The sequence below is a fragment of the Lissotriton vulgaris genome, chromosome 1_1, assembly GCF_964263255.1.
Source record: "Lissotriton vulgaris chromosome 1_1, aLisVul1.2, whole genome shotgun sequence".
Taxonomy (NCBI): Eukaryota; Metazoa; Chordata; class Amphibia; order Caudata; family Salamandridae; genus Lissotriton; species Lissotriton vulgaris.
In genome coordinates, this window is record NC_141685.1 from 324,447,368 (window position 1) to 324,475,283 (window position 27,916).

The window sequence follows — 27,916 nt, forward strand, 5'->3', positions numbered from 1 at the left end:
AATAGTGAAGGGATGACATGACTAAAGCAGTGACCAAAGTTTTACCTGAGTTGGGGGGGAAGGAAGGGAAGGATTTTCTTAATGGACTTAAGCTTGTAGAATGGGGTAGACACAATAGAATTTGCATGTGCAGCAAATGTTAGTTTGTCGTCTAGCAGTATTCCCAGATTTTTTACTTTGGTAACTGGTGTGGGCAGAGGGCCTAGTTCAGTGGGCCACCATGCGCCTGTACAGTGAGGGGAGAGGTTTCCGAATATCATTACTTCAGTTTTATTGGAATTTATTTTGAGACAGTTGGTTGTCATCCAGTTAAGGAAACCCAAGCTCTCAGCTCCTTCTAACTCCAAAGTGGGTAATACGACAGTTGAAGGAGAACCGGAAAATCACAGCTACCCCATCTCCTCTAACCACAAGTCGGTCTTTCCTCAGAATAAGGTAACCAGGGGGCAATCGCATTAGCAATAGTGGGATTGGATTCTTGGGTCAGCCACGTCTCAGATAGGACATGTAGATCCGGGGTAGAATCAACTAAAAGATATTGAAATTGAAGTTCATGTTGATTTACTGAGAGTGCATTAAGCAGGAATGCCTTCAAGTAATTACCAGCACTGTCCCGCTTTGTGCTGCAAGTGACCATGTTCAGGTACGTGCTACGTTTCCCAGAAATGGGAGGGGTGCCTCAACTTACAGTGCTTGCAAATCAGGTGGTCAGTCTTCCACTGCACAGGGAGGTGGGGCCTGCAGCTAATGCTCCTGCTGATGGTGTGGAGACTATCTCTGCCATAAGTGATGACATTTGCCTGCCCTGATACACCAGCAGCATTCCAGGCGCCGGTCACCTCCGGGCGTAGACCATCTTGCCAGAGACATCCGCTGAGCGCAGCGGACCTTTTAAATGAGGCCAGGGTAAAAACAACTAGACTGCACAGTCCAGGAAAAATGTCAGTGAACAGTACTAGCAGCCTCTCCAGTCCCGGTTCGATTCCCCCACCCTCTCCAAACAATTCCCCAGTTAAAAAAAGTCGTAAATGTAAAACAAAGATTTTAAAAGTGAGTGAAAGCAGTTTTAGTAACAGAAGGGTAAATGGCATACTAGTTGATCAATTTCAGTTATTAGAAGATTAAAAGATTCTATGGCAGTGCAAACAAGCAAAAATAGCAGCAAGCTCTACAGAAGGAGAGAACGATCTGGGCAAAGTTGGGGTCTCCCATTCCCACCCTGTGCCTCTAGGTGCAGGGACAGAGGGTAAAATATCTTGCAGGTCAGCAGGACAACTAGATGGCCAGAGCTTGCACAAGCAGAGACACCTGGAGGCAAGAAGCCAGAGCATGGCTCTAGGAACAAGCTTCCTTCATGAGTGGGTCTCAGCATGCTTAACCACTCTAGTAGTTGTCGCCTCACCTGGACACCAGGCCGGGCCCGGGCCATCTGAACACTTGAACAAACCAGGCCAGCTTGTCACGGGATGGCTGACCAGATGACTGTCGGACTGGCTGGCTTGTGTCTGCCTCTGGTTCTGAAAGTTCCCACTTTGTTGGGGCCTAGGCTGACCAATGGGAGAAGGGTGATCCTGCAGGCACTGGGAGCTCTCAACTGTTTAGCCAGGTTCAGATGCTTGAACCAGGCTCTGAGTCAGGGAGCTGACTAGCTGGGCAGGGAGCTATACAGGAACTCCCAGCCTTTGGCTCCTGTACCTGGCACACCCAGTCACTTGGAAACCAGGAAGGGGTTCAGCAGGCCTGGAGCCGGCAGGGGTCTTTTCTGCTTGGCCACATGGAATACCAGCTGGCCGGGGTTGGGGTGGAAGATCCCTGAAAGAAAGCCAGCAGGGATGTAGAGCCAAAATTCTGGTGCAGGATGACCTGCTTGTGGATGGTCCAGCTAGCACCGTACCTTGTTCAACTGTGCATGTTTGGTGCATTTAGGATGTGATTGCTTAGCTGTTTCAAGGCATGAGCTTCCATCCTACCCGAGACTGTCCAACTCAAAAGGCCTGCCTTTCAAGGAGGCCCTCCCACCCACCAGAGTTAAGGCTAAGCAGCCTAACAGTTATGCTGCCCAGTGGTCTAACCCGAGTGTAAGGAGTCAGGTGGTGCTAGTCCGGGAAGCCACCTTAATTCTTTTCCCCCAGCATGCGTGCAGATTAGAGTGGCACTACGATCCAATTGCCCCCGAGCTTGTATTTCACTTCCCGAGTCGGGGTAGGAGCGTACTCTTGGTCCCCGCTGCTGCCCCCCCTTTTCTGGAGCTGCCGCCTGGGTGCCCGAACTGACTTTGCAGCATACCGAATCAACAAGTCTGCAGCCCCGAACGTGTGCATCTAAATTACTTGTTAGATCTGCAACCTTCTGTCCGCTTGTTCCGGTGGTTGACCCAGCCAGCCCTACTCTGGAGCCAGCTCCCTTGTGGTTTGGATTTTTGCCTGTCCCACCATTTTGTGCTAATGCCATTGGTGCCCGTGACCTGGGTCCTCAATCAGCTTCAATCAATCACATTCAACATGCTGTTGTACTATGCACCATGTCGCCTGACTGACCTTTATCCAGAGCAGACACTGACCTACCCCCTTGGGTCTCCAACACTCCTCACATCTTGCTCAGTCACCGCAACACTGGATGTTATGTTTGCTGATCTCCTAGCCGGTTTGTTTGGACTTCCACATTGACGGTTGGCTCCCCTGAAGTACTTTCCCCTTTATTGGTTCTACCTGGCCTGATCTTTCCACAACTTTTTACTTTCACCCCCTCAACCTTTTATTCCCCATAGGACGTGTGTATATGGTATTCTATGCTAGAGTAACCCTTGTGTAACACTTATGCGAAACTAGGCTTCTGTTACAGATGCCATTTTGTATCTCGCTAATCCTCATGTAAAGTGCTTTGATACCTCCCAGTCTAGCCAGCGCTATATAAAACTCTGCAAATAATAAATAAAATAATTCTACCAGTAGCATATCCTTATCTCAAAGATTAAGCCATGCTTGTGCAAGTACATGCAGCCAGCACAGTGAAACTGCAAATGGCTCAAATCAGTTATGTTTTTTTTGATGGCTCTGTCTGTTCTTTGGGTAACTGGTATTGTAGAGCAAATGCATGCAGACTAGAGGGAACTTCCCAGAATCCATGCATTTATCAGACCAAAGCAAATTCTGGCTTGCGTATCCAATTTGAATCTGGATAACCTTGGGCCAATTCCATATCGCTGTGAAAGTGACAACACATTGAAAGTTGCCAGGGCACACTTTTGAATATTACTTTAAGTCCCTACCATGGTGATCACAGGTAAGGGGGGAATCAGGGCTCCAGTCCGAAGCGGGAGCCTGAGGAACAGCTAGCATATCAAAGCAAGAAAGCAGGTGCCCCAATTACGCACTCCTGACACTGGGAATGGGTAATGACAACAAATAATTGACTCTTTCAAGGCCCCGTAATTGGAATCAGAACACTAAATCCTTTAATAAGGCTCCATTGGAGGGATAGTCTGATGTCGGCAGGAATGGTCATTTCAGCTGCAATAGTATATTTTAACATAGCAGCAGTTAAAAAGCTGATTTGAGTGTTCAAAGTAGACCGGTTACCTGAATACGTCAGTTAGCAGTAATAGAATAGGACTCTGGTTCTATTTAGCTTGTTTTTGTAACGGAGGCCATAATTAAGAGGGACAGCAGGTGTCCTGTAGATGTGAAATTCTTGGACCAGTGGAAGACCGACAAATGTGAAAGTATTTCCCAAGAAGGTTTAAAAAAAAAAAAAAAAAAAAAAAAAAACACAAAAGCCCCATAAACGAAGTAGTCTAGCGATCCAGTGGAGATATTTCCTTGATCCACTGAGCAGCTTCCAAGAAAGTAGTCTTTGGGTTCTGGAGAGTAGGAGGGGTGGGGGAGGGAGGAAGGGTTGGTTGAGAGGGAAGGGGTATGAAAGGCGGAGGGTTTAAATATGGTTGCAAAGCTGAAAATTTAAGGAATTGATGGAAGGGCCCTACCAGGAGTTGAGCCTGTGGGTAAATTTGAGGTAAGAAGGGAAACCCACCCGGCCTGTACACAATACAAAGTGACTGATAATGTAACGAGGATTCTGTTGGTTAACTTGCAGAGTAGCTCAATCGACTGACTGCACTAGCCCCCACTCAGCTGCCTTCAAGACCAAACAGAAGGCACAGGGTCCTCTCATTGCGCACCCTGGTGGGCAGAGTGGTCTGCTGCCTTCAGGTGCTTGTAGAGATGTCTGCCTTTGGCCAATACTCAGATTTAAATTCTGGCATAAGAAAAGCAAACACAATGCACCCAAATTCTCCTGAAGTGAGCCAAACGCTTACCCAGATCTGCCAATAGTTTTTCCATGCCTAACATTCCCCAAACCCTGGTGAGCCATTCCCCAAATTCTGGAGGTGGTTCTTTCCATTGCTTGCCTGGCAGCACACAGAGCCAGAGAATACCCTACCCCATGCAGGTCTCAAAGGGACGGTTTGTGTATTGGAGACCAAACGAGATGCATGCAGGGAATTGCGGAATTTCTGTATCTAATAGGTGCTTGCCAACATCAGCACTATCTCATCAATAGTGATGCAGTTTATGGCAACTCCATAGCAAGTGTGTGCGCTCACCTCCTGACAGTTTCTCTAACAGTTTGATGATCTTACAGTCTGTGGACCATTAACACATTGCCCAAGCACACACGCAATCCTGTTTAAACATATCAAATTATACAACTTATTTCTTGTATTTCTCATGATATTTTCTTTCTTTGCCCAGCCAGCCAACAAGTGTTTAGTCGTCTAGGGTGTTCCCCACAACTTAATCAGGACTGGAAGAGAACAAATACAATTGTAGGGTACAGAACACACATCTATTATAAGCGTTTGTCCTAGTGGAAACCCAAACCTTCCTTAATATATTTATCCAGTATCATGTGAAAATTGCTATTTGACAATACATGGTCATATTCATAAAATTATCGTAACGTATTACAGATGGTCATGCAGAAAACATAGTAAAATACTTATATAACGTATTACATGTGAGGGACGTGGTGCAGTGAAATTAGATCTTTAATATTACCGGGTGACTGTTCCCAGTACTGGAGCGGATTGGTGCAAACATCCTTAAAACCAATATATGAAAACAAGTTACTTACCTGTAACTTTGGTTCCCCAGTATTGGTAACTTTCATAGATTCCCATGCTTTGTATCATTCCCCGTCGTCGGAATGGGAGCCTCGGTAAATAGAAAAAAACCATAGTAGTAAGCACAAAGTGAAAAAATAGGCCTAGGCCTCATCTCATTTTGTAGCTTATCCACCTCTTTTTGTAAAAGAGAACAAAATTCTGCAGTAGCCAATCAGAGCAGCCTCACCCCATAGAACCTTCCTGAGAGAAGCTCAGAGCCTCAGATTTTCGTAGCCGTTGTATACAGCTATCCACCAAGCCCAGAAGAGTGAGCTTTCCCAGGGGAGGTGGGTGGGCGCATGGGAATCTATGAAAGTTACCAATACTGGGGAACCAAAGTTACAGGTAAGTAACTTGTTTTCTTGCCCCAGTATTGGAACTTTCATAGATTCCCATGCTTTGTATCAGAGTAACCAGCAGTAAAGAAAAAGCATATTTTGCCATACATGAACCTGAAAATGTGACACATCTTTGAAAAGAACAGCAGAACACATAGGATCATAAAATATGACAATAATGCAGTATACAAAATATGCAATAGGAAGGCGGGATAGAAAGGAAAAGCTCACCGACCTATTGGAAAAGATTCCTCAGGACTGCTTGGCCCACTGCCGCATCCTCCTTCACAGAAGAATCCAGACAGTAGTGGCGGGTGAAGGTGTGGACACTGCTCCACGTTGCCGCCCTGCAAATGTCCTTGATAGGGACTCCTGCGAATAACGCCGCAGAGGAAGCCATGGATCTGGTAGAGTGAGCACGAACTGCTCGCTGCAGAGGTTTCCCAGCCGCCTGGTGACAAAATTGTATAGCACTGGAAATCCAACGGGAAATACAAGCTTTAGAAACTGGACAACCTTTGCGTGGAGCACTGAAGGAAACAAAGAGCTGTGACGATTTCCTGAAATGCTTCGTTCGCTCCAGGTAAAATTTCAGGCATCTGTGAATGTCCAGCGAGTGCAAAGTTCTTTCCGCAGGTGAAGAAGGCTTTGGAAAAAATGGTTTCAAGACTACGGGCTCATTCAGGTGGAATTCCGAAGGTACCTTCGGGATAAACTTAGGATTCGTCCGTAGAATCAGCACATTATTCTTAAACTGGAGAAATGGTTCCTCAATCGTGAAAGCCTGGATCTCACTTACTCTGCGAGCCGATGTCAGGGCCAAGAGAAGAGCCACTTTCCAGGAAAGAAACTTAAGGTCAGACTTATGCACAGGTTCAAAAGGGGCTTTCATGAGAGATGACAAAACTAGATTCAAATGCCAGGCCGGAGGTGGCGGCCGGACTGGAGGAAAGACCCTGAATAAACCCTTCAGGAATTGCTTGACAATCCTTGCCGACCATAGGGAAGGACCTGAAGATGAACGTCGGAATCTAGAGATGGCTGCCAGATGGACCTTTATCGAAGATGGAGCCAATCCAGATTTCGCCAGTGAAAGTATGTAAGGCAAGAGTTTGCGCGGAGAAGAAGTATATGGGTGTAAACCTTCCTTCTGGCACCAAACACAGAATCTCTTCCATTTGGCACGATAGGTCTTGTTGGTACTAGGGGCTCGAGCCTGAGCCAGAATGTCTCTACATTCCCTTGAGAGATCTAAACCCTGGAACTCTCTGAACTCAGGAGCCACGCTGTCAATCGCAGTGACTTCAAGTCCGGATGTAGAACCTGACCGTGAGACATTGTTAGCAAAGTTGGAACAGGATGCAGGAGAACTGGATGGTCCTGGGAGAGGAGAAGTTCCGAGTACCAAACCTGTCTGGGCCATGCTGGAGCGATCAGAATCATCCTGCACGGTTCCACCTTGAGTTTGCTGATCAACTTCGGAATCAGTGGAATGGGAGGAAAGGCGTAAACAAAGGCGCCTGACCAGGCAATCAAAAGCGCATTCCCCAAGGATTCCCGATGGTGAACCCTGCTTGCGAAGGACAGGCATTTGGCGTTCTGGGGAGTCGCAAACAGGTCGATGGATGGTGTCCCCCATCGAGCAAAGAGTTCCTCCAGAACGGTCTGATCCAGTTCCCACTCGTGAGAGACTGTCCTCTGACGACTCAAAGCGTCCGCCCTGATATTGAGTGTCCCCGCTAGATGTTCCGCTGAGAGGGAGACATTGTTCTGTATTAACCAATTCCATAGCGTTTGGGCTTCCTTGGAGAGGGTGGAGGATCTTGTCCCACCCTGTTTGTTTATGTAGTGCATGGCTGTAGTGTTGTCCGTACGAACCAGCACTGCACTGTTTTGAATCCTCGGAAGAAAAGCCTGAAGAGCCAAACGGATAGCGAGAAGTTCCAGGAGGTTGATATGGAACTTGCGTTGCACTGGACTCCAGTGACCGCTGACCTTTAGCTCCTGGAGGACCGCTCCCCATCCTTCCATGGAAGCATCCGTTGTTACAATAAGGGGAGATGGTGGAAGGAGGAACGATAAACCCTTGGAAAGATTGTCTTTTTGCAGCCACCAGCTGCCTGCTTTTCTCATCTCCTTGGTAACGACAACCTTGTCGTCGAAGGATCCTGTGACTTGCCGCCACTGTCTGTCCAGGTGCTCTTGTAGTGGACGCATCCTGAGCCTGCAGTGCGGAACTAAAGGAATGCAAGATGAAATCGATCCGAGAAGCGATTTGTACCTGCGAACTGTCAGTGTCTTTCGAGATTGGAGAAGACGAGCTGAACACATTAGTTTGGTCTGGCGTTCCTCCGACGGAAGGGCTAAGCAACTGTCCGTGTTCAGGATGGCCCCTAGGAACCTTGCTGACTTGGATGGGCATAGAACCGATTTCTCCCTGTTGAGTCGAAGACCTAGTCGCTCGAACAGATCTTTGCATGTCCGGACTGCACTGGACGCTTCTTGAACAGATGGAGCTTTCAGCAGCCAATCGTCCAGGTATGGAAACACTTGAATAGCTTGCTTCCTGAGAAAAGCTGCCACCGGAGCCAGAATCTTTGTGAAGATCCGCGGGGCGGACCGGAGACCAAATGGCAGTACCTTGAATTGAAAGTGACTCTTGCCCACTGTAAATCGAAGATATTGCCGGTGAGCTGGATGAATAGGAACGTGGAAGTAGGCGTCCTCCAAATCTAGGGTCGCCATATAGTCCCCTGGATTGAGTAGACAAAGGATGTCCTGAAGAGTGACCATCCTGAAGGACAACTTCACGAGATAAGTGTTGAGCTGCCGTAGATCTAAAATTGGACGCCACTTGTCCTTTGTCTTCCGAACCAGGAAGAACCTGGAATAGAACCCTTTCCCCTTCTGCGAAAGGGGTACAGGCTCTACCGCCCCCTTGGTGAAAAGTTGGTGGGCTTCGAGATGAAGGAGCCTGAGATGTTTGGGAGGGAAGGCATCCGGCGCTCTTGTTGGAGGAAGGTCTTGAAACTCCAATGTGTGTCCTTCTCTGACAATCTGGAGGACCCACTGATCCGATGTAATCATCATCCAGTTGTTTAGGCAATGGGTAATCCTGCCCCCCACTGATGTGAATGAGGGAACAGGAACAGTGGAAAGAGCCACCTGGCCGCTATTGTTTCCTGGTGTTGTCTCTCCTTTGCTGCCCCTGACGTCCTTTAGGCTGCTGGCGAGAGAAAGAACCCCTTTGAGAGTATTGTGGCTTATACGTCTGGCTGGACTGAGATCCAGAAGAGTAGCGATTTTGATTTCTTCCACGATAAGAAGAAAAACCTCTACCTCTAGCTCCCCTGAAAGGCACTTTACGATACTGCAATGTACCCAAGGACTTAGCTGTATCCGTGTCCTTTTTGATGCCTTGCAGGGCCTCATCGACGTGCTTGCCAAACAGCATCTCACCGTCGTATGGTAGATCCAAGATCTTATTCTGCACCTCCTGCCTGAACCATGTGGCCTTTAACCACCCTTGGCGTCGCAGAACCGCCGAGCCGGCCAGTGCTCGGAATGCGGTGGTCGCAATATCCATTGCCACATCAATGACCTCCGAAGAGGCCCGTTCCCCTTCGAGCAAAATCTTCTTCACCTCCTCTTTAGAAGAATCCTGCAGTTCGTCTACAAATGGAGCAAGGTCGCACCACATTTGCCGATCATAGCGTCCCAGAATCGCTAAAGCATTGGCTGCTCTAACCAGGAGACTGGCCATAGCTGAAAACCTCTTGCCTACATTGTCTAGGCGCCTGCCCTCTTTATCCGGCGGTGTAGTCATCGGCGTAGAAGGATTCTTGGATTTGCTCTGGGCAGCCTGCGAAATGACCGAATCCGGTTTCGGCTGGCCAAGCAAACATGCCGGACTGCCATCAGGTGCCTTGTACTTCTTTTCCAGTCTCGGAAGTACCGGGAGGACTGTGGCCGGATTATGCATAGCCTTCAAGCCCTCAGACCAGACATGCTCAATGATCGGAATGGACCTCACTGACTTTCTGAATGGTTCTTTAAAGTCATATAAAAAGCAATCCGATTGAACTGTGGTCACTGGGAGACCAAATCTTTTGGATGCCCTGTCCATTAGGTTGTGAAACCCTCCAACGTCCGCTGGAGGCGAAGTAATGTTATCCGGATCGGTGTTGTCCGGATCTATAGGGTCAGTAGTATTCCATTGCGCCTGTTGATCTTGATCAGGGTCCGCTTGCTGGTCTGCATCTGAAGACGCAGCGTCATCATCATCAGTATCCTGCACCTGTACCACCTCTTGTGGGCGCACTTCCGGCGCAGTGGCACGCTTTCTTGGGGGCAAAGAATGGTCTGCCACAGGTCGTAATGTCTGAGGCGGAGGTGTCGGGGGGGGCGCACTTGTTGGGCTTCCGGAGGCGCAGGGAAACGTTGTTTGTAGTCCTGCAACATAAGTTGTAAATCCGCCACTAAAGTGGATGGTATTGCCACCATACCTTCAGGTAACTGACGCATAGGCTGCTGTGGAGGTATGTGCCTGGTAGTAGTGCGCTCCTCCTCATAATAATGCTCTGGAGCATAGTGCTGTCGTTCCATCTGCTCCTCCTCAGAGCTAAATTCCTGAACCTTAACCTGGAGGTCAGAAGGGCTATAGGCCTGCCCAAATTCACTGAAAGTCTCTTCCTCAGAGTCATCTTCCAATAGTAGGCTAGGTGGCAATTTCTGAACCTGGCGAGGAGACGTCATCTCTGGCGTGATTTGCTTCCTTTTCCGCGAAAAAACACGTTTTTCCGAAATTTCCGTCGTCGACGAGGCCGTCGTCGACGGGAAGGTCTTCTGGGTCTGTGTCGACAGTGGAAGTGCAGACGTAGATACTGTCTTCGTCGCCGAGGATAGCGTCGTCAACGAGGTGAAACTCATAGTCGACGATGGTGGTATAGTCGACGGGACCGTCGACGAGCTCGTCGTCAGCAACATGGTAACCGGCGTCGTCGACATCGTCGTCGAAGTCGTTCTCGTCGTCGACACCGTCATCGACGCCAGCCTTGCAGACATTGTCGTCGACGTGGAGATGGTCACCCTCGCCGACGACGAGCAGGATTCCGGAGCCTTGAAAACCGTCGACGGTGTAGGCGTCGTCGACACAGCCGTCGTCGACGAGCCCGTCGACGAGGCAACTTTGGCAGAGCTGTCCTTTTTAACACTCGTCGACGACGTACCTGGGAGTTTAGTCGTCGACGACTTCTGCTTCTTGTCTGAAGCGACCTCTTGAGCAGGGGTTGAAGGCTTTCTGACCCCACGATCTTTCTCTGAGGGGGGTGAAGAGACTGTAGAAGCCTTTCTCACCTTTTTTGAGGGCTGTTGTTCCTCAGGCTTACCCTGCCTCTCCTTTTCACCTCGGTGAGGAGATTTTTGGGCAGCCGGCCTGTCAGACCTGTCAGAGGTCCCTGGTAAGGCCTTGTGACGGGACTCGTCTGAAGTAGAAAGGGGGGACCTACCCCTTTTCAGAGACTTTCTGGATGACACCATCGACGAGGAGCCCTCACTGTCCGAAGAGATGTCTTTCCGGTCCTTCATCTTCTGAAGCCATGTGAGGAGACGTCCTTCCCTGTCCCTCAAGGTCTTGGCTGAGAAGGATCTGCAAATCGGACAGCCTGTTGGTTTATGGTCCGGATACAAACAGTAGATACAATCCTCATGTTTGTCCTCGACAAACAACCTCTTTTTGGAGCAGGTGGCACAGGCTCTAAAAAGGGCTTTCCTCTCCGACATGATGAGAAAATATCCAAGTAGTTGAAGAAATAACAAGAAAAAACTGAAGAAAACGGAGCAGAGCTCAATGGAGACTCCCTTGCACAACGTGCGGTAGAAAATCTGAGGCTCTGAGCTTCTCTCAGGAAGGTTCTATGGGGTGAGGCTGCTCTGATTGGCTACTGCAGAATTTTGGTCTCTTTTACAAAAAGAGGTGGATAAGCTACAAAATGAGATGAGGCCTAGGCCTATTTTTTCACTTTGTGCTTACTACTATGGTTTTTTTCTATTTACCGAGGCTCCCATTCCGACGACGGGGAATGATACAAAGCATGGGAATCTATGAAAGTTCCAATACAGGGGCAAATTTAACTGTGCACTATGTGTCAGCTATGTATACATAGCATTTCTGCAGGCTTAACTGTATTCCTAGAAACTCTAGTTTATACCTAAATGTTAAATGAGTAACTATACATCAGTATAATTGTTTAAGATGTAGGTAAGATCATATTTAACACCTTGGAGTATGTGCATACTTGGTTTTAGATTTTCTAAGTGAATGTTCCATGATCGCACCAGATTAGGTCCTTCCTGATTTATTCCCAGATATTCAATATTTGCCAAATCCTAGTCTCATGTAGAGATCAAATGTTTAGGAACGGTCTTAGAAGGAACATATATGTGCCATAATTAACTATCTTGTCTTCAGGGCCCTGTTGGCAGAACCAACATTTTTGGAATTGCAATTTATAAATGTCACAATCTAAAAAAAATCCATCATGATTTAAGAAGACATTCATCCAGTCTGTATAAAACACGCACACATTAGGGAAAACCAATCTATGGTATACAGAGCTAAACTATCAATATTTTTGGTATATCGAATGACGTCAAATATGCAACCTCTTTCCCCTTCTGTGTTTGCAGTGTGGTTCTATTCTTGTATGTCGGTTAGTCTTGATGAATTAGAAAAAAACTTGATCTTGCTGTAGAATTCTCCCCTCCCTTACTACTTACATCAGTTTGAGGCTCTAGCCTCACTGATTGTGGTATGTGCTCTCGGTTGAGTTCTTACTGTCTGGTCACATTTTTTGTTTCTGAATCCGGCTCAATCTGGTTCTTCCCCTAAACTGGTAGATCAGCCTGACAAAAATTGACTGGCTCTACAATTTTAAACAGCCTCAGCATCACTTGGAAAACTGCTGAAGATTGAAGGTGTCAACTTGGGCTTCCTTCTGTACCAAGCTGTACTACGTACTTAGCAAAAGAGCCCCACGTGGCAAAAGCCACAAAAATACATTTGACCATTAGCTAATGACTATCCTGAAGAGAACCTCTGTGCATGGAGAGCAGTTTGGTACTGACAACCAATGGCATACTTGAAGGCTCCAGTCTTCCAAGATAACTCAAAAGACAAAATAAGTCATGTTAACATACAAGTGAACCTGTACAGGGAATGTTCACCATCACTGCACCCATTTTAGCTGATTCCATGTCACTCCGCAAATGGAAAGAAAGCGGTTGCCTGACAATGGGAGATCTCTACAAAAATAAACAATTTATTATACGTGAAAATGTGGATAGCGCGTTTGAACTCGGGAGGGCGCAGTTTCTACAATGAGAAGATTTTTAGGTGGCCCAAGATATATGGTCATCATTTCTGTCCGGAGAAGTCCCCTATAACGAATGTTCTCCAAGTAATGCTCTATATGGCCAAGGGACGTCGCGTCACCTCATTTAAACTGAGCGATCTGGGATGACCTGGCAGATGAATCTCTACCCATTCCAACATAATGGGATGAACCTATAGGAGAACCCCTAACAGGAATGAACGAGACTTCATGAAGGAGTTAAAGGAGCGAGCTCAAACAAGCGGTTTGAATTAGTCCAATATAATTTCATTCACCAAACTTGCCTTACTTCCAAAACACCAAGCAGGATATATCCGGACCGTTAGTGTCCCGTTGCAAAGCATCAGCAGCAGTTTTCTTGCATATGGTGCAGACTTGCCCTGCTCTGGACCCCTGTTGGGTTGAAATACTAACCATATTAGAAGATGCCCCGAGGTGAGAGGTACCAAAAGAAAATCGGTACAGAATTACTGGGCTTACTACCTGCTCCCAAGAATAAAAACTATGCAGGATGTTTGTACTGTTAAAATTAACAAAAAGTCGAATTACCATATCATGGTTGAAACCCATCCCACTGCAGACTAAGGCATGGATGAGAGATATCTGAATGGGCAACTGCAGAGCAGTTCGCATGAAACAGATTTGACGGAATGATAAACAGGAGGATGACTTGCAAGCCTAGGCAACAATGTTAGTGGAAATGAGGGTGGTCTCAATCCCCCCCATGGTACCAATTGACCAGGCAAATGAAATTAACCCTCAGATCCCATAGGAGGAGGCGGCCGCCAGAAGGGAAGGTCGTAAGCTAATACACGATTTAGTGTTACTTCCTCCTAGATTTTCTCAGTAGCGCCGGACACTGAAAAGGGATGGGAGGGGTAGTTGGGAAGGTTAAAAGTTACTTTGGCACGATAATCATTGGTTGAGTGTATTGCATGATTTATAATAACGATAAACCTGTTTGGTGAGGTTACCTGCTCAAAAGATGTTGACAGGGAATGGGATACCCACCCAATATCATAATACTTCAAGTATGTAACTATGCTCAATACTTGTATATCTATAAAGATATTTAAAAAAAAGGTTTAAAACGCTACACCCCTTTCCCAAGAAACAGGGCTCCAATTGGTAACAAGAAACCTGAAGCCTTGGTCTCAGTTCTTCTGAAATATGATGTATGTAGAATAGTGGTACCATATAATCGGAGATGATGGCTCTGCCACATAGGACACTGCCAAGCAGCAATCTGATGAGCAAGGGTGGAACATATATTAAAGGGCTCCTGTGGTGTAAACGGGTTATGGAACTGTTTTCAGTGCTTTCCCTCTGTTTTTAATTCCAATCGCCATGGCAGGAATACTTCAATCTTAAATATTTTTCCAAAGAGAATATTTCCTTAATTTCAATAAACCCAAAGTTCACTAACTAGGAATGTTCCACAAATGGTTTCAATTGCGCAGCACTCTATATCTGGCCATCATAAGTAGCAGATCACCCATGCATCCAACTATCAATCGTAAAGCAAAACCATTAAAGTGAAGTTCAGTGCAAGACACCCATTTAAAAACAAAACTCCAGAAAGCTAAGCTGAATAGTTTGGACCTTCATATCTTATTGTTCAGCATAGTTCGCTTTAACAAGAGATGTTTCACATATGAACGAGGAACTGGTATAATTTACTTTGAGTACTTAAAAACATTGATCAGGGCTTGTAAAACCGGTTATTCGTCAACAGAGTACAGAATAACATCCAACTAGAACGCCAAATGAAGAGGGTGGCTGGCGGCTTCCGCCGTTTTGCATCTAGGAACAGTGGCATTGAAACATTCTGGGTATAGGTATGCTTTTTCTCCTTAAGATAGCCATGTCCAGAAACCACACCAAAACAAAGTAATAAGAATGAGGTAAATTTATTTCATACATTATGCGGACACTGAGGACCAAGCAAATAAAGGCCATGTACCTGAGTTTTATCCAAGTTTCTTTAAACTTAATAGAAGCAGTATTTTTATAAGTAATGGTTCCATAACAGAAGATTATAAAACTGAAAATAAAAAGTATATGCATTCCCATGGATAGAATATAAAATATTTGTACAAATATACAACCATTTCCTTGGCGATGGTTAGTCGTGTTGTGTACAAAAATAACTATGTTAAGTGCTAAAAAAATACAACAAAAATCCTTGATCATTCACATTACAAGAAAACTGTCTGAACCCCAACTATCATTTTATTACTTTCAAAATTGGCTCTAGTACACACCACCTTGATCCTTACATCTTAAACTACTTTGAATCATAGGCTGGTATTAGCAGCTTTGGAAGTGCTTCACACACAACTATCAAGTTATTTAGTCACTGTGAATCAACATCAAATCAGACATCAGCTGTAAACAAGCGGATTAGCATAACACCCACCAAATTTGGCTGAACTGTCTTCACATAGTCAAGTTTTAAATACCATCTTTGGTTAACAGTCCGGTCGGTCACTGTCAGACATTAAAATTAAAAAAAAAAAAATCTTACAATGGTCAGGATAAAATAGCAGGGAGATTAATATTTACATGTAGGTAAAAGTATTTCATACCATTTCTGCACGGTTGTGCCAAAAAACGTGAATGGCAGAGTAGATGTACCTAAAATCTGCATATGTAGAAGTGACCCCATTTCTAAACCACCAAAATAATTTTAAACTAGTGATTCTGAAAATACCGTGGCCATGAACAAAAGTGATATTCAATAACTGATTAAGTCACACAACTAGATTTTCCTATTGCTTAGTGTCCATTGTCACAGCACCAAAGAGGAAGAGAATCATAACTCCTGCTAAATTGTGGCTTTGAACATGAAATCAAAAAACAGTTAAAAAGGATCAATTAATAACATGCATACCACTACCTTCACATGCTGCACTCTGCTTACTTGTAGACTCAATTCAGTACAATAAAAATTGCAATTAAAAAAACACGATTTTACTTTCTGCATTTATGATCCTCACTATACTGAATTGTGAACTGCATGGAATGACACGAAGGGGCCAGAACAAGGACTCAAAGTGTGAACAGTGGAAAGCAATATTTTAAATACATAGATCTTTAAACAAACCGTTCGAACAGCCCAGCTATTCAGAACTCACTAAACTGCGAATATTCATTAAGAGGCGTATCCAAATGTACACTATACCCAAGAGGATTCCTTTAAAATCTTAGTTCACCAATTTTAAGAAACTGCGAATTCAGGCACCCAGAACTCAAATATTAAGGCAGCAAACAAATTCAAGCACACAATATATAAAAGAGGTCAGGTAGAAGAATAAATAATACAAGACTAACCTCTGTCGAGCACACACAATGGTTCTCAGTTTAAAAAAAATGTCTTTACCTCTAAATGTCCTAATGTTAAAATCACAACTTTTAGCATCTTGAGTTGAGCATTTTAAAACAATAAATAAATCTTTCATTCTATGTGCAATAAAAGAGTAACTCGCTACTTGTGCAAATTTCTCAAGGCTGAAAGGTTGCACAAAACAGGGCTTCGGTTATACTGGGGCTGGGCTGCAGGACAAAGTCACTGGATTTGCTGGCTTGTGCCTGGGCTCTTCGTTTGGCAAGGCGGGATTTTGAAGGTGGTGACAGCTTCATGGAGCAGACTGCCTTGACAACACAGTCTTGCTGTTCGCTTAATTCACAGTCATGATGGGAAAGCTGGCGCTTGAATGCAATAGCCTCTGCAGCAAAGATGGTCAGGTCTTTTGTGCTGCTGTTCCTATTAAGGGGGAAAACAATCTATTTAGAACAAGAAAGCATATTTAAAGTCAATTATCTTGATGGCCACAGATGGCATAAGGAAAAGATATTATGGAGTAAGTGTATGCAATAAAGCTCCAGTTGAGTAGACGAAAATCAGAAATAAAAATACCTTAGCAGAATCTGCGGTGTCGGCAATCCTCTCTCAGGAGCATCCTATAAATTAAGAAAGACATGATTCATTACAATCAAACACTCACATCTATAAAGTTAGAATAGGCAGACTAAAATATAGTTCAATGTGCAGGCCCTTTGAATAATGAAACTGAAGTACTTTCACTAGATAAGAAAGGCAGGATTATTAGTAATTGTGAAAGGTCCCTTTGCATAAACTTAGAGAATTTGTCCTTCATCTGCCATCAAGTTCTGTTACAGCAAATAATTCCTGAACTACCATCATCTTTCAGCCTTTTTTCCTTGCCCACCTTCCTGATATATATTCTATATATTATGAATACTTTTATCAGATTCTCTAAAATATGGTCTGTAAGGAGAAGTTTCTTACCTGTAACTCCAGTTCTGTAGTAGGGGTATCTGTTATATCACAACAAAAGAAGATACTACTGGTCTATCAGTGCAGAACCATATGAGCAGAAAAACGTCTATGGTGCGTCTGTATGTGTCATGAAAAGAATGAATCCCATCAGCCCACCCAATGGCAGAGCTTCATCATCTGGGATTTATGTAAAGAATGGTCTACACTCAGGCAACCCACTTGCTGTAATCGTGTGTTGCCTTGGTCATAAACCACCAGTGACAGATCATGCCATCTAATATAGGAGGTATGGTGAGCTTCTGATTTGCAGTGAAAAACAAAATTTGAGAAACAAAGTGATTTAAAATTGACCACCAGGATATTAGAACATAAGTTCATTAAAGAGATATCATGGTGCCAAAAGTTAAAAGCAAGTGTGAACAGTTTGAAAAAATAACTTATCAGTTGCAAAATGGGGTCTACATGTTTCAGCCCTAGGCGAATCCTAAGCCGAAGGGGAGGTCTTCGGCTTAGGATTCGCCTGGGGTACCGACCGATCGAGCAGGGCCTAATCACCTGAGCAGTTGCCAGGCGAGGTGTGGCATTCTCGCACAAAAGGCTAAGAAAGAATCCTGAAATGAGAACATACACCCACCACATCGGATATTCATGAATGGTAGGACGTATTGTATCCAGTAATATATATATATACTTATCATTTGATTAGAGTTTTTTGCAGTAGTGTAGTTGTGGTCCTGACGAAATCCAGTGGGCTACTATTTCCCACTAGGGCTGAAACATGTAGACCCCATTTTCCAACTGATAAGTTATTTTTTCAAACTGTTCACACTTGCTTTTAACTTTTGGCTCCATGATATCTCTTTAATAAACTTATGTTCTAATATCCTGGTAGTCAATTTTAAATCACACTTTGTTTCTCACATTTGTTTTCCACTACAAATCAGAAGCTCACCATAACTCCTATACTAGATAGCATGATCTGTGACTGGTGGTTTATGACCAAGGCAACACACGATTACATCAAGTGGGTTGCCAGAGTGTAGACCATTCTTTACATAAATCCCAGATGAAGCTCTGCCATTGGGTGGGCTGATGGGAATTCATTCTTTTCATGACACATACAGACGCACCATAGACGTTTTTCTGCTCATATGGTACTGCACTGATAGACCAGTAGTATCTTCTTTTGCTGCAATGTATGGTATGTGGGGGGTTTGATACTACTAGGTCTTTAAAAATTCTTCCCCTATGACCCTTGTTCAATCGTTTTTTTGTATCTGTTATAGTCACAATCTAGTGACTAGTCCCGCCCATGTGCGTGGACCCCGGAGCAATCGAAATAGTCTCTTAAGTGGTCTTCTTCTGAAGTCCTTCATAGACACTTAAGAGAACAAAGACAAATAATGCATACTAAAACTACAAGGCTACACTGGCTAGAACTTTATCTTGAAGTGACAAATATTACATTGTACACACTTTGTAAAGTTTCACACCTAGAGAAACACCCTTCACAAAAATCCTGTCCTGATAGAGGAAGGGTTGGACAGACAAGCTCCATAGGCTGCCATTATGTGTACGGAGAGTTTCTTAAAGGCACAGTATCCCTTTTCAAGAGACCCTAGTATCCCAGGATGCACAGCCAAAGGCCTTTTACATTCAGTTCTTTTTGAAGATGTATAAAGCTAAGCCTATAGCATTCAATACATTATCCTTCCATCCACCGTGGAGGGGGGCGGGCGCTTATGACTATAACGGAGATACCCCTACTATAGAACTGGAGTTACAGGTAAGAAACTACTCCTTCTATAGTAGGGGATCTCTGTGTATAGTCAATCTATTGAATAGAATGGCAAGCCCATCCCAACAAACCAGCTGCGGATGAAACAGATTAACTATTACTGCGCATATTTCTCAATGAAGCCTGCCCAACCTGAGCATCTGCTCTGGCAGCAGAGTCCAGGCAGTAGTGTTTGGCAAAGGTATGGACCGACTTTCAGGTGGCAGCCCTGCAGATATCTGCAATGGAAACATTACGTAGCAAAGCAGTTGTAGCTGCCTTGCCCCTGGTGGAATGGGCCTTAGGCTTATCCCCTAAGGTCTGGTTAGCCTTCCGGTAACACAACTGGATACAGGACACTATCCATCTAGAGATGGACTGTTTAGAAGTGGCAAGACCAGTCCTGACCGAACCATAGTGGACAAACAATTGGTCTGACCAACGAATATCCTTAGTCTTATCCAAGTAGAACTTCCAACACCATTCTTACTTCCAGCAAATAAAGAGACATCTCCGCAGGAGAGGAAGGGTGTTCAAAGAACGTAGGCAAAGTTATCACCCGATTGACATGAAAATCAGAAATCACTTTAGGCTAGAACTTAAAAGTCCTCATGACAACCTTAGAAGCATGAAACACTGTATAAGGCTTGTTGCAACACAAGGCCTGAATCTCACTCACCCTGCGGGTCAATGTTTTAGCCACAAGGAAGGACGCCTTCCAGGAAAGATGCTGCAGGGAAGCCTTATGAATGGTTTCAAAAGGTTCCTTCATCAACCAAGAAAGCACCACATTCAGTTCCCATGAAGGCGACGGACACTTGACGGGAGGAAACACTTTCTTCAAACCTTCCAAAAAATCTTTAATTACAGGAATCTGGAAGAAGGTTTGTGAAGGGCATTTCCTATACGCAGTTAATGCTGCGAGGTGAACCTTAAAAGAATAGAAATGAAGGCCAGATTGAGCCAAATGCAAGACATATGGAAGTATGATATCTTCCTTGCAAGAGGTAGGAGCAGCATTCTTGGACGTGCACCAGATGCAGAACCTCTTCCACTTATAGGCATAGGAAGTCCTGGTGGAAGGTCACTTAGCCTTCTTGAGTATCTCCATGCAGTTGTCAGGCAAGTTCAAGTGTCCATACTGTACTCTCAGGAGCCATGCCGCCAAACTCAACGATGAGAGGTTGGGGTGCACCATCTGCCCCTGAACTTTGTTAGAAGGTCCGGCCGACATAGAAGCCGCAGATGAGGCTGGAGAGACCGGTGGAGCAGGTCTTGGAACCACCACTGTCGAGGCCACTCCGGAGCAATGAGGATCAGTCGCGCTCTGGACTGCGACAGCTTGATGAGCACTACCGGAATCAGGGGAATGGGTGGAAAAGCGTACAGAAAGCGGTTAGACCAGCTGATCCATAGCGCATTCCCCAGAGTCCCCGGTTGGTAAAACCTGGAGGCGAAGTCTCGCATTTGCCGTTTTCGGCGGTGGCAAACAGATCCATGCCTGGAGTGCCTCATCTTTCGAAGAGGTTTCCTAGCACCTCGTCATTTAAGAGCCACTTGTGGTTCTCCTGAACAAGCCTGCTGAGTGAGTCTGCCTGAGCATTCTGCACACCTGGCAGATGTGTCCCCGCCATAGTCAGTCCTCTGGCTAACAGCTAGAGCCAGATCGCCTGCTCTTCTTGGGACAATGTGTGCGCGATCGCGAGCCCCCCTGCTTGTTGAGTTAATACATTGTGGTCATATTGTCCATCTGTACAAGCAAGGAGTTGGTCTGGAAGGATGGATGAAAGGCTTTCAGCGCCAAATGAACAGCTCTGATTTCCAGGAAGTTTATGTGGTACGTGGATTCCGCCTGGGACCACGTTCCCTGGATCTGAAGATGGTCTGAATGCGCTCCACAGCAGTGGAGAGATGCATCCGTCACAATAGCCTGTGTGGGAATGTCCTTGTGGAAGCGGACCCCCTTTTAGGAGATTCTCTGCCGAACACCACCATCTCAGAGACTGTTGAGCGTGTAGAGAAAGTTGGATCCAGTCGTCCCAGCTCCCTCGTTTCTGGTCCCATTGATCCTCCAAACATTCCTGCAGCGGTCTCATGTGGAGGCGCGCATGTGGCGTGAGGAAGATGCAAGAGGCCATCGACCCCAGAAGAGAAGACACCGTCCTTACGGTCGTTGATGGAACAGACAGGAGAGCCTGAGCCTTCTGAAGGATCGATAAGCGTCGCTAGGTCTGATCTGTTGTTGGAGGCTCCCAAGTACTGCAGGTACTGAACCGGAGTCAGAACAGACTTGGACATGTTGATGTGCAAACCCAGCTGATTCAAAAGAACGGCCATCCTGTTCAAATGCAATTGCACTTCGTGGAAGGTGGAGGCTTTGATCAACCAGTCGTCCAGGTAGGGTAGACAAACAGCTTGTTCTTGCTCAGGTGCGCTGCCACCAGTGCCATGCATTTTGAGAAAGTCCTGGGTGCAGACTTTACTCCAAAAGGTAGCACGGTGTATTGATAGTGATTGGTGCAGACTAGAAATTGCAGGAACTTCCGGTGTTTCCGTGCAATGAACACATGGAAGTACACATCCTGTAGATCTATTGCGCAAAGCTAGTCTCCTCACTGCAGCTCAGGATACATCTGGTGCAAGGACAGCATGCAAAATTTCTTCCTGCGAATCCATTCGTTTGCTTGTCGCAAATCCAGAATGGGCCTGAACTTGTTCTTGTCATTTTGGCGAACCAGAAAGAACCGGGAGTATAGACCCTTTTCCCTTTGAGACAGAGGGACGACTTCTATCGCCCTTTTTCTTAACAGGATATCGCCTCCGCCTGGAGTACTCGCAGCTGGTAGTGCTAAGGAAACGGTGGAATAGCTGGAGGAGGGCTAACAAACCGAAGACTGTATCCATTGCAAACAATGTTCAGCACCAACTTGTCCAGAGTAATTTTTCTCCACTCCGCCAAGTAATTCAGTAGGCTTTCCCCCACCGGAGCGGGTAACTGACTAGGGGAAAGTAACTCCTCAGGGCTTAGACCTAGCCAGGTCCTTATTCGTCGAGGACTGCTGTCTGCCTCTGCCCCTCTGGAAGGGTTGTCACTGGTATTGCTGTTGGCCAGCTTGGTGACCTTGCCACCGTTGATACCTCTGGGAAGAGTAACGACTCTGAAAGGGACGGTATGACTTGCGCTACTCCTTCAGATTCTCCACACCTACAACTTTCAGCATTTCTACTTCCGCCTTCATGCAGCCATCTCCTCGTCTGCATGAGCCCCAAAGTGGGTGGATCCTGAAAAGGGCAAATTAGCAATCCGCTGTTACCTCTTAAACCCGAGGCACAAGGCGCAACCAGGAATGTCGCCTCAAGTTAATGCCATGGCAGTACCTATGCGTGGCCAGGAGAGAGGCATCCGCCGCCGAACTGATGACCTGGTTTGAGACAATCATGCCCTCATTCAGAATCTCCTGGAGGTCTTCCCTCCTGTCTTTGGGGAGGAGCTCAGTGAATTGTTGCAGGGACTCCCACAACGAGCGATCATATCTGCCCAAAAGTGCTATGCATTAGCTGCATTCATTGAAGTGGCAGCCGTACTACAGACTTTCCTTCCTGCAGAATCCATGTGCCTACTCTCCTTGTCCGGAGGAACTGTAGACGACGGGGCAATAGAATGCTGTCACAATGACAGACTCCGGTACAGGATCCGCTCTCAAGAATGCTGGATCAGAATCCGGGGGCCTGTACTTCTTCTGAAGTCTCAGTGGCGCCGACTTTAGAGGCCGGCGTCAGAAACAGCTCCATTGCCAGTTCTTCCAGTCCTGGCACCAAAGGGTGATAGGTGTCTGCGCTGCAGCGTTTCAAAGATCACGGAAGTGGTGGGGGTGGGCAGTCAATGTGATCCCCAACTTCGCTGCCCCCCCTCAGCAGCACATCTTGGAAAGCCACAATCTCGTCCACTGGGGACTCAGAGGAGAGTCCGACAAAGTGGGATAATACCTCCTGTCGCTAGATAAGTCCGTATACCTGGACCGTTACCGGTCTCTCCGCCTAAGATGGCGTGACCTCGTGGAGGATAGACGTTCACTGTGAGAGCGATGCCTCCCTCTGGATCTTGACCTTGGCTTTCTGGCCCTTGCAGGAACCACTGGCCCCGGAGGCTGCGGAATCAGAACAGGTAGCACCGGAACCACAGGGCTCAGTAGAGGAGGCCGAGGCAGTGGTGGAGGATGAAGAGGAGGAGGCAGCTGCGGAAGAAGGAGTAGGCGTCCTTGGCCTGGAGGGTGAGTAGGTCCAGGAGTAATCAGATTCCAGTGACCTAAGGACTCGTCTCTTCTTGCGAGCAGGCCTCAGAGAGAACACTCTGGAGGCTGGCTGACCTCCGAGCGTGAGCGCTGCCGGGACCGTAACTTGCGGATGACGATGAGACGCTCACCACAGAGGCACTAGACACCGTTCTGGGCCTCTACTTTTCACCCCTCGACGTCAATTTCTCTCCTTGACGTAGATCTTTGAAGTCTTTCTTCTTGACGTCGACCTTCCTGACGCCGATGAACTCACCGACGTAGAGTGTCCTCGCCTGCGATCTTTCTCTCCTAGACGTCAATCTTCGCGTTGACGGCGAACGGCAGTGTCGCCTCGACGGGGAGCGCCTGCCCCTCAAGGAATCACCACGACGTCGATGTGTCGACGCCGGTGAAGAACAAAAGTTACTTACCTGTAAACTGTGGTTCTCCAGTATTGGTGTCTTTCATAGATTCATATGCTTGAATAATTCCCAGTCGATGTGGGAGTCCCACGGTACATAAAATAGTAGTAATATACATACACACATACAAACAACATCATAAGTATACATAAACATAAAATATAATATATAAATAGTCATAAAGACATTTTTAAAAAGTACCATAGAACAACATAGGCCGATAGAGGCTCAAAGGGAGAATTCACTTTAGTAACATCCATGTCATTTTAATAGACCACATTCCAGCCAATCAGTGACCAAGAGTGCATGAGGAGACTAGAGCCTCTGAGGGGAGGAAGGGTGGGTTGCATGTGAATCTATGAAAGACACCAATACTGGAGAACCACAGTTTACAGGTAAGTAACTTTTGTTCTTCTCCAGTATTAGGGTGTCTCTCAGATTCACATGCTTGAATAAGAATAGAAAGCAGTACGCCAACACGTCATAAAAGGCAATAAGAACAAATGCAAGCAAAGAGATGCACATATGAACATTGCATATATACAGGAAAACCTTTCAGGACATGAGGCAGGAAGCAACAGAGGCTCACCTTCATCTGAAGATATTTCGTAGCACCGCTTGACCCACGACAGTGTCTGCAGCGTCAGCAGTCTCCAGACAGTAGTGCCTCGTGAACATGTGTCTGCTGGACCACGTTGCCACCCTGCCTATCTGATGTAGAGGCACCCCAGCAAATAGGGCGGTAGAGGATGCAACTGCCCTCGTCAAGTGTGCTCGCACCGGAGCGGGAAGAGGCTTGCCAGCCTGTTGATGGCAGAAAAAGGTGGCAGAAGAAATCCATCTAGTAATGGATTGTTTAGTGACTGGATGTCCTTTGCACATTCGTCCATAGGACACAAAAAGCTGGTCTGATTTACGAAAAGCAGCAGTGCGTTGAATATAGAATTTGAGGCAGCGCTTCAAGTCCAAAGAATGAAGAGCGCTCAGCAGGAGACTGAGGGTCTGGGAAAAAAGTTCTGAGAATGACCGGTTCGTTAAGGTGGAAGTCTGAAGGAACCTTCGGAATAAATTTAGGATTGGTACGAAGTGTAACAGCGTCCCTGGAGAATTGAAGAAAAGGAGGCTGAATGGTGAAAGCTTGGATGTCGCTCACTCGCCTGGAGGATGCAAGTGCGAAGAGGAGGGCAACTTTCCAAGTGAGGAATTTTTATTTCGTGGAATGAATGGGCTCAAAAGGAGGTCGGATGAGCTGTGATCAAATCAGATTCAAACGCCAAACAGGTGGTGGACGCTGGATGGGCGGAAACAACCAGAACAGGCCCTTAAAGAACTGACGAATGATCCGAGAGAAGTACAGTGACGTGGAACCATCATGGCGAAAGCGGGAAATCGCAGCCAGGAAGACTAAGAGTGGAATGCGAAAGTTCAGAGTTTGCCAAAAGGAGGAAAAAAGGCAGGGTTTGCTCAGGTGTGGCGAGCATAGGGTCGATTTTCTCCTTGTGGCACCAGATACAAAACAGCTTTCATTTCAGCTTATAAGTCTTAACTGTGGAAGGAGCGCGTGCATGAGCAAGCACCTCTCTGCACTCGGGAGCAATATTCAAATGTGCAAACTCATTGTGCTCAGGTTCCAAGCGTGAAGCTGGAGAGATGCCGGATCCGGATGACAAATCTGGCCCTGGCTCATGGTGAGCAGATGAGGCAGAGGGCGGAGAAGAATCAGATTGCACTGGAAAAACAGAAGGAGATCCGTGAACCATGGGCGACGCGGCCACCTGGGTGAAATCAGTATGACGTGATACAGCTGAAGTGTCATCTTGTGTAGCAGGTGTGGAATCAGAGGGATCGGCGGAAAAGCGTAAACTAATTTGCTCGAAAACGCATTCCCGCTCGATCCTCTGTGGGGATGCAGACTTGTGAAGTGTAGGCATTTGCAGTTGATTGAGTTGCAACCATATCCAGCTCCGGCTGGCCCCTCAAGCAAAATACATACTCCAGAGTCGGTTGATGGAGTGCCCACTCGTGATTGTCCGTAGCTGATCTGCTGAGAGAGTGGGCAAGGGCGTTGGAGGCACCCAGTACGTGAACTGCTGTCAGTTGGACACTATGTGGAATAGCCCATCCCCAGATCTGTTGTGCCTGTCTGGACAGCAGTAGAGACCTCGTACCTCCTTGTTTGTTGAGGTAGTGGTTTTGTCCGTACGCACCAGCAGCGATTTCCCTTCCACCAGCATCCGGAAAGATTTTAGGGCGAGGAAGATGGCCAAGAGTTCCAGGCGATTTATGTGCCATGTGCATTGATCTGCAGTCAATTTGCCCTTGACTGACAACCCTTTGAGGTGTGCACCCCAACCCTCCAAGGAGGCGTCCGTCGTGAGGGTAAGCGTGGGGTCTGGAAAGGTCACCCGGTGGCGATGTTTGGAAGGTGAGCCCACCATTCCAATGCACCCTGAATGCGGGGGTAGGGGGCGAGGAGGGGGTGGGTCAGGCAGACTGTCGTTGAGCGACCCTGAGACTTGCCGCCATTGTTTGTCCAACTCCTCTTGGAGGACTCGCATATGTAGCCTGCAATTGGGGATCAGTTGTATGCAGGAGGATGCCATGCCCAGAAAAGATCAACATCCGGACAGAAGACCTTCTTGAGCGTAGAAGAGCCACCATCTTGACCTTGCGAGCTTGTCGATCCTGCGAGACAAACACCTTCGCCAGACAAGTCTATCAATGCCCCCAGAAAGACTGTTGTGCTGGACGGACATGAGATTTCTCGTGGTTGATGGAAAGACCCAAGGCGTGAAAGACAGACAGGCAAGTGAGTGTGTTGTGTTGCTGCATGAAAAGTTTGAGCTTTTATCAGGTACTCGTCCAAGTAAGGGTAGAACTGAATGCCCTGTAGGCGAAGAAAAGCCGCAACCGGAGCCATGATTTTCATGAAGACTCTCGGCGCGGAACGAAGGCCGAAAGGTAAGACCTTGAATTGGAATGATTTCAATCCTACTGTGAAGCGAAGATACTTTGTGTCTGGGATGTATTAGCACATGAAAATATGCATCTTGGAGGTCGATTGTGGAGAGGAACTCTCCGGGATGTAGGAACTGTAAAATTTCCAGTAAGGTCAGCATCCAAAATGTTTGGGATTTGATGAACTTGAGGGCTCGTAGGTCCAAGATAGGGCGCCAGTCCTGATTTTTTCCTGATGAGGAAAAAGCAGGAATAAAAGCCATTACCCTGTTGTAATCGAGGAACCACTTAGACAGCCCCTTTCTGTATCAGAATTCTGACCTGCGCAAACCGTTCCTTCAAATGTGCTGGGGGAGGGCCAGAGGGTGGGCGGATGGTAGGAAATTTGAGAGCGTGGCCCTTTAACCCCTTGGGTAAGGCCGCGATTCTGTGCAACGGTTTTAATGAGTGGGCGGGTTCATGACAGCCCCCAGCTGTCATCAGCACACGAGCACTGTGATGCATGACGGCTGGGGGTCGTCATCAGCACCGAAGGGGGTTAAGATTACATCAAAGACCCAACGATCTGAAGTTATTTGTGACCAATTGCAGAAGTGCTGGGAGATTCGACCTCCAATTTTCAGAGCAGGAGAACACTTGATCCTGGGAAAGTCACTGTTTCTAGAGGTAACACCTCCTCTGTAGGTGATCTTCCTCCGATAAGGCCTGGAATCGGAATGCCTATTCTGAGTTTGATAGGAGTATCCCTGTTTGTTTTAACCATGGGAACGGTACTGGGAGGAGCCATGAAAATTGGAGAAGGTACCTCTGCCCCGTGATCTGCGAAAGGGCTGCTTCCGGTACTGGAGGGATTTCAGAGCACGAGCAGTGACCGTGTCCTTTATGGACTCTAAGGCATCGTCCACATGCTTGACAAAGAGGGATTCTCCATCAAAAGATAAGTCGAGCACCCTCGCCTGTACTTTAGGCCGAAAAGCAGTTCCCTTGAGCCAGCCCTGCCTCCTTAAGAGAGCAGCACCTGCGAGCTGCCTGAAACCAGTCGCGAAAATGTCAACAGCACAGACAATTTCCGAGGAGATCTTCTCTCCCTCCTGCACAATCTTATGGGCTTCAGCCCTGGAGGATTCTGGAAGTAGGTCAACCAAAGCCGTGATATCTGACAACATCGGACGGTCATATCGCCCGAGGATGGCCAGGGAGTTTGCCGCCCTGACCGTCATGGCAGCCATAGTGGTGAATTTCTTCCCAGTGGTATTCAGGCGGAGACCCTCCTGATCCGGTGGCGAAGT

The 27,916-nt window shown here is 46.6% G+C and overlaps 1 protein-coding gene across 6 annotated transcripts in view; it reads right to left on the bottom strand.

Moving 5' to 3' along the window:
- Window positions 1–14,787: 14,787 nt before the first annotated feature.
- The window catches only part of MKNK1 (MAPK interacting serine/threonine kinase 1), a 237,830-nt gene continuing 224,701 nt past the window's right edge, over window positions 14,788–27,916 (bottom strand). For all 6 annotated transcript variants that reach the window (XM_086952367.1, XM_086952369.1, XM_086952372.1 and 3 more), the window contains 2 exons: window positions 16,813–16,856; window positions 14,788–16,659 (listed from right to left, as the gene is read on the bottom strand). In XM_086952367.1, coding sequence (XP_086808493.1) covers window positions 16,398–16,659; window positions 16,813–16,856 — 306 coding nt within the window. In that variant the 3' untranslated portion in view covers window positions 14,788–16,397. The remainder of the gene's footprint in view (window positions 16,660–16,812; window positions 16,857–27,916) is intronic.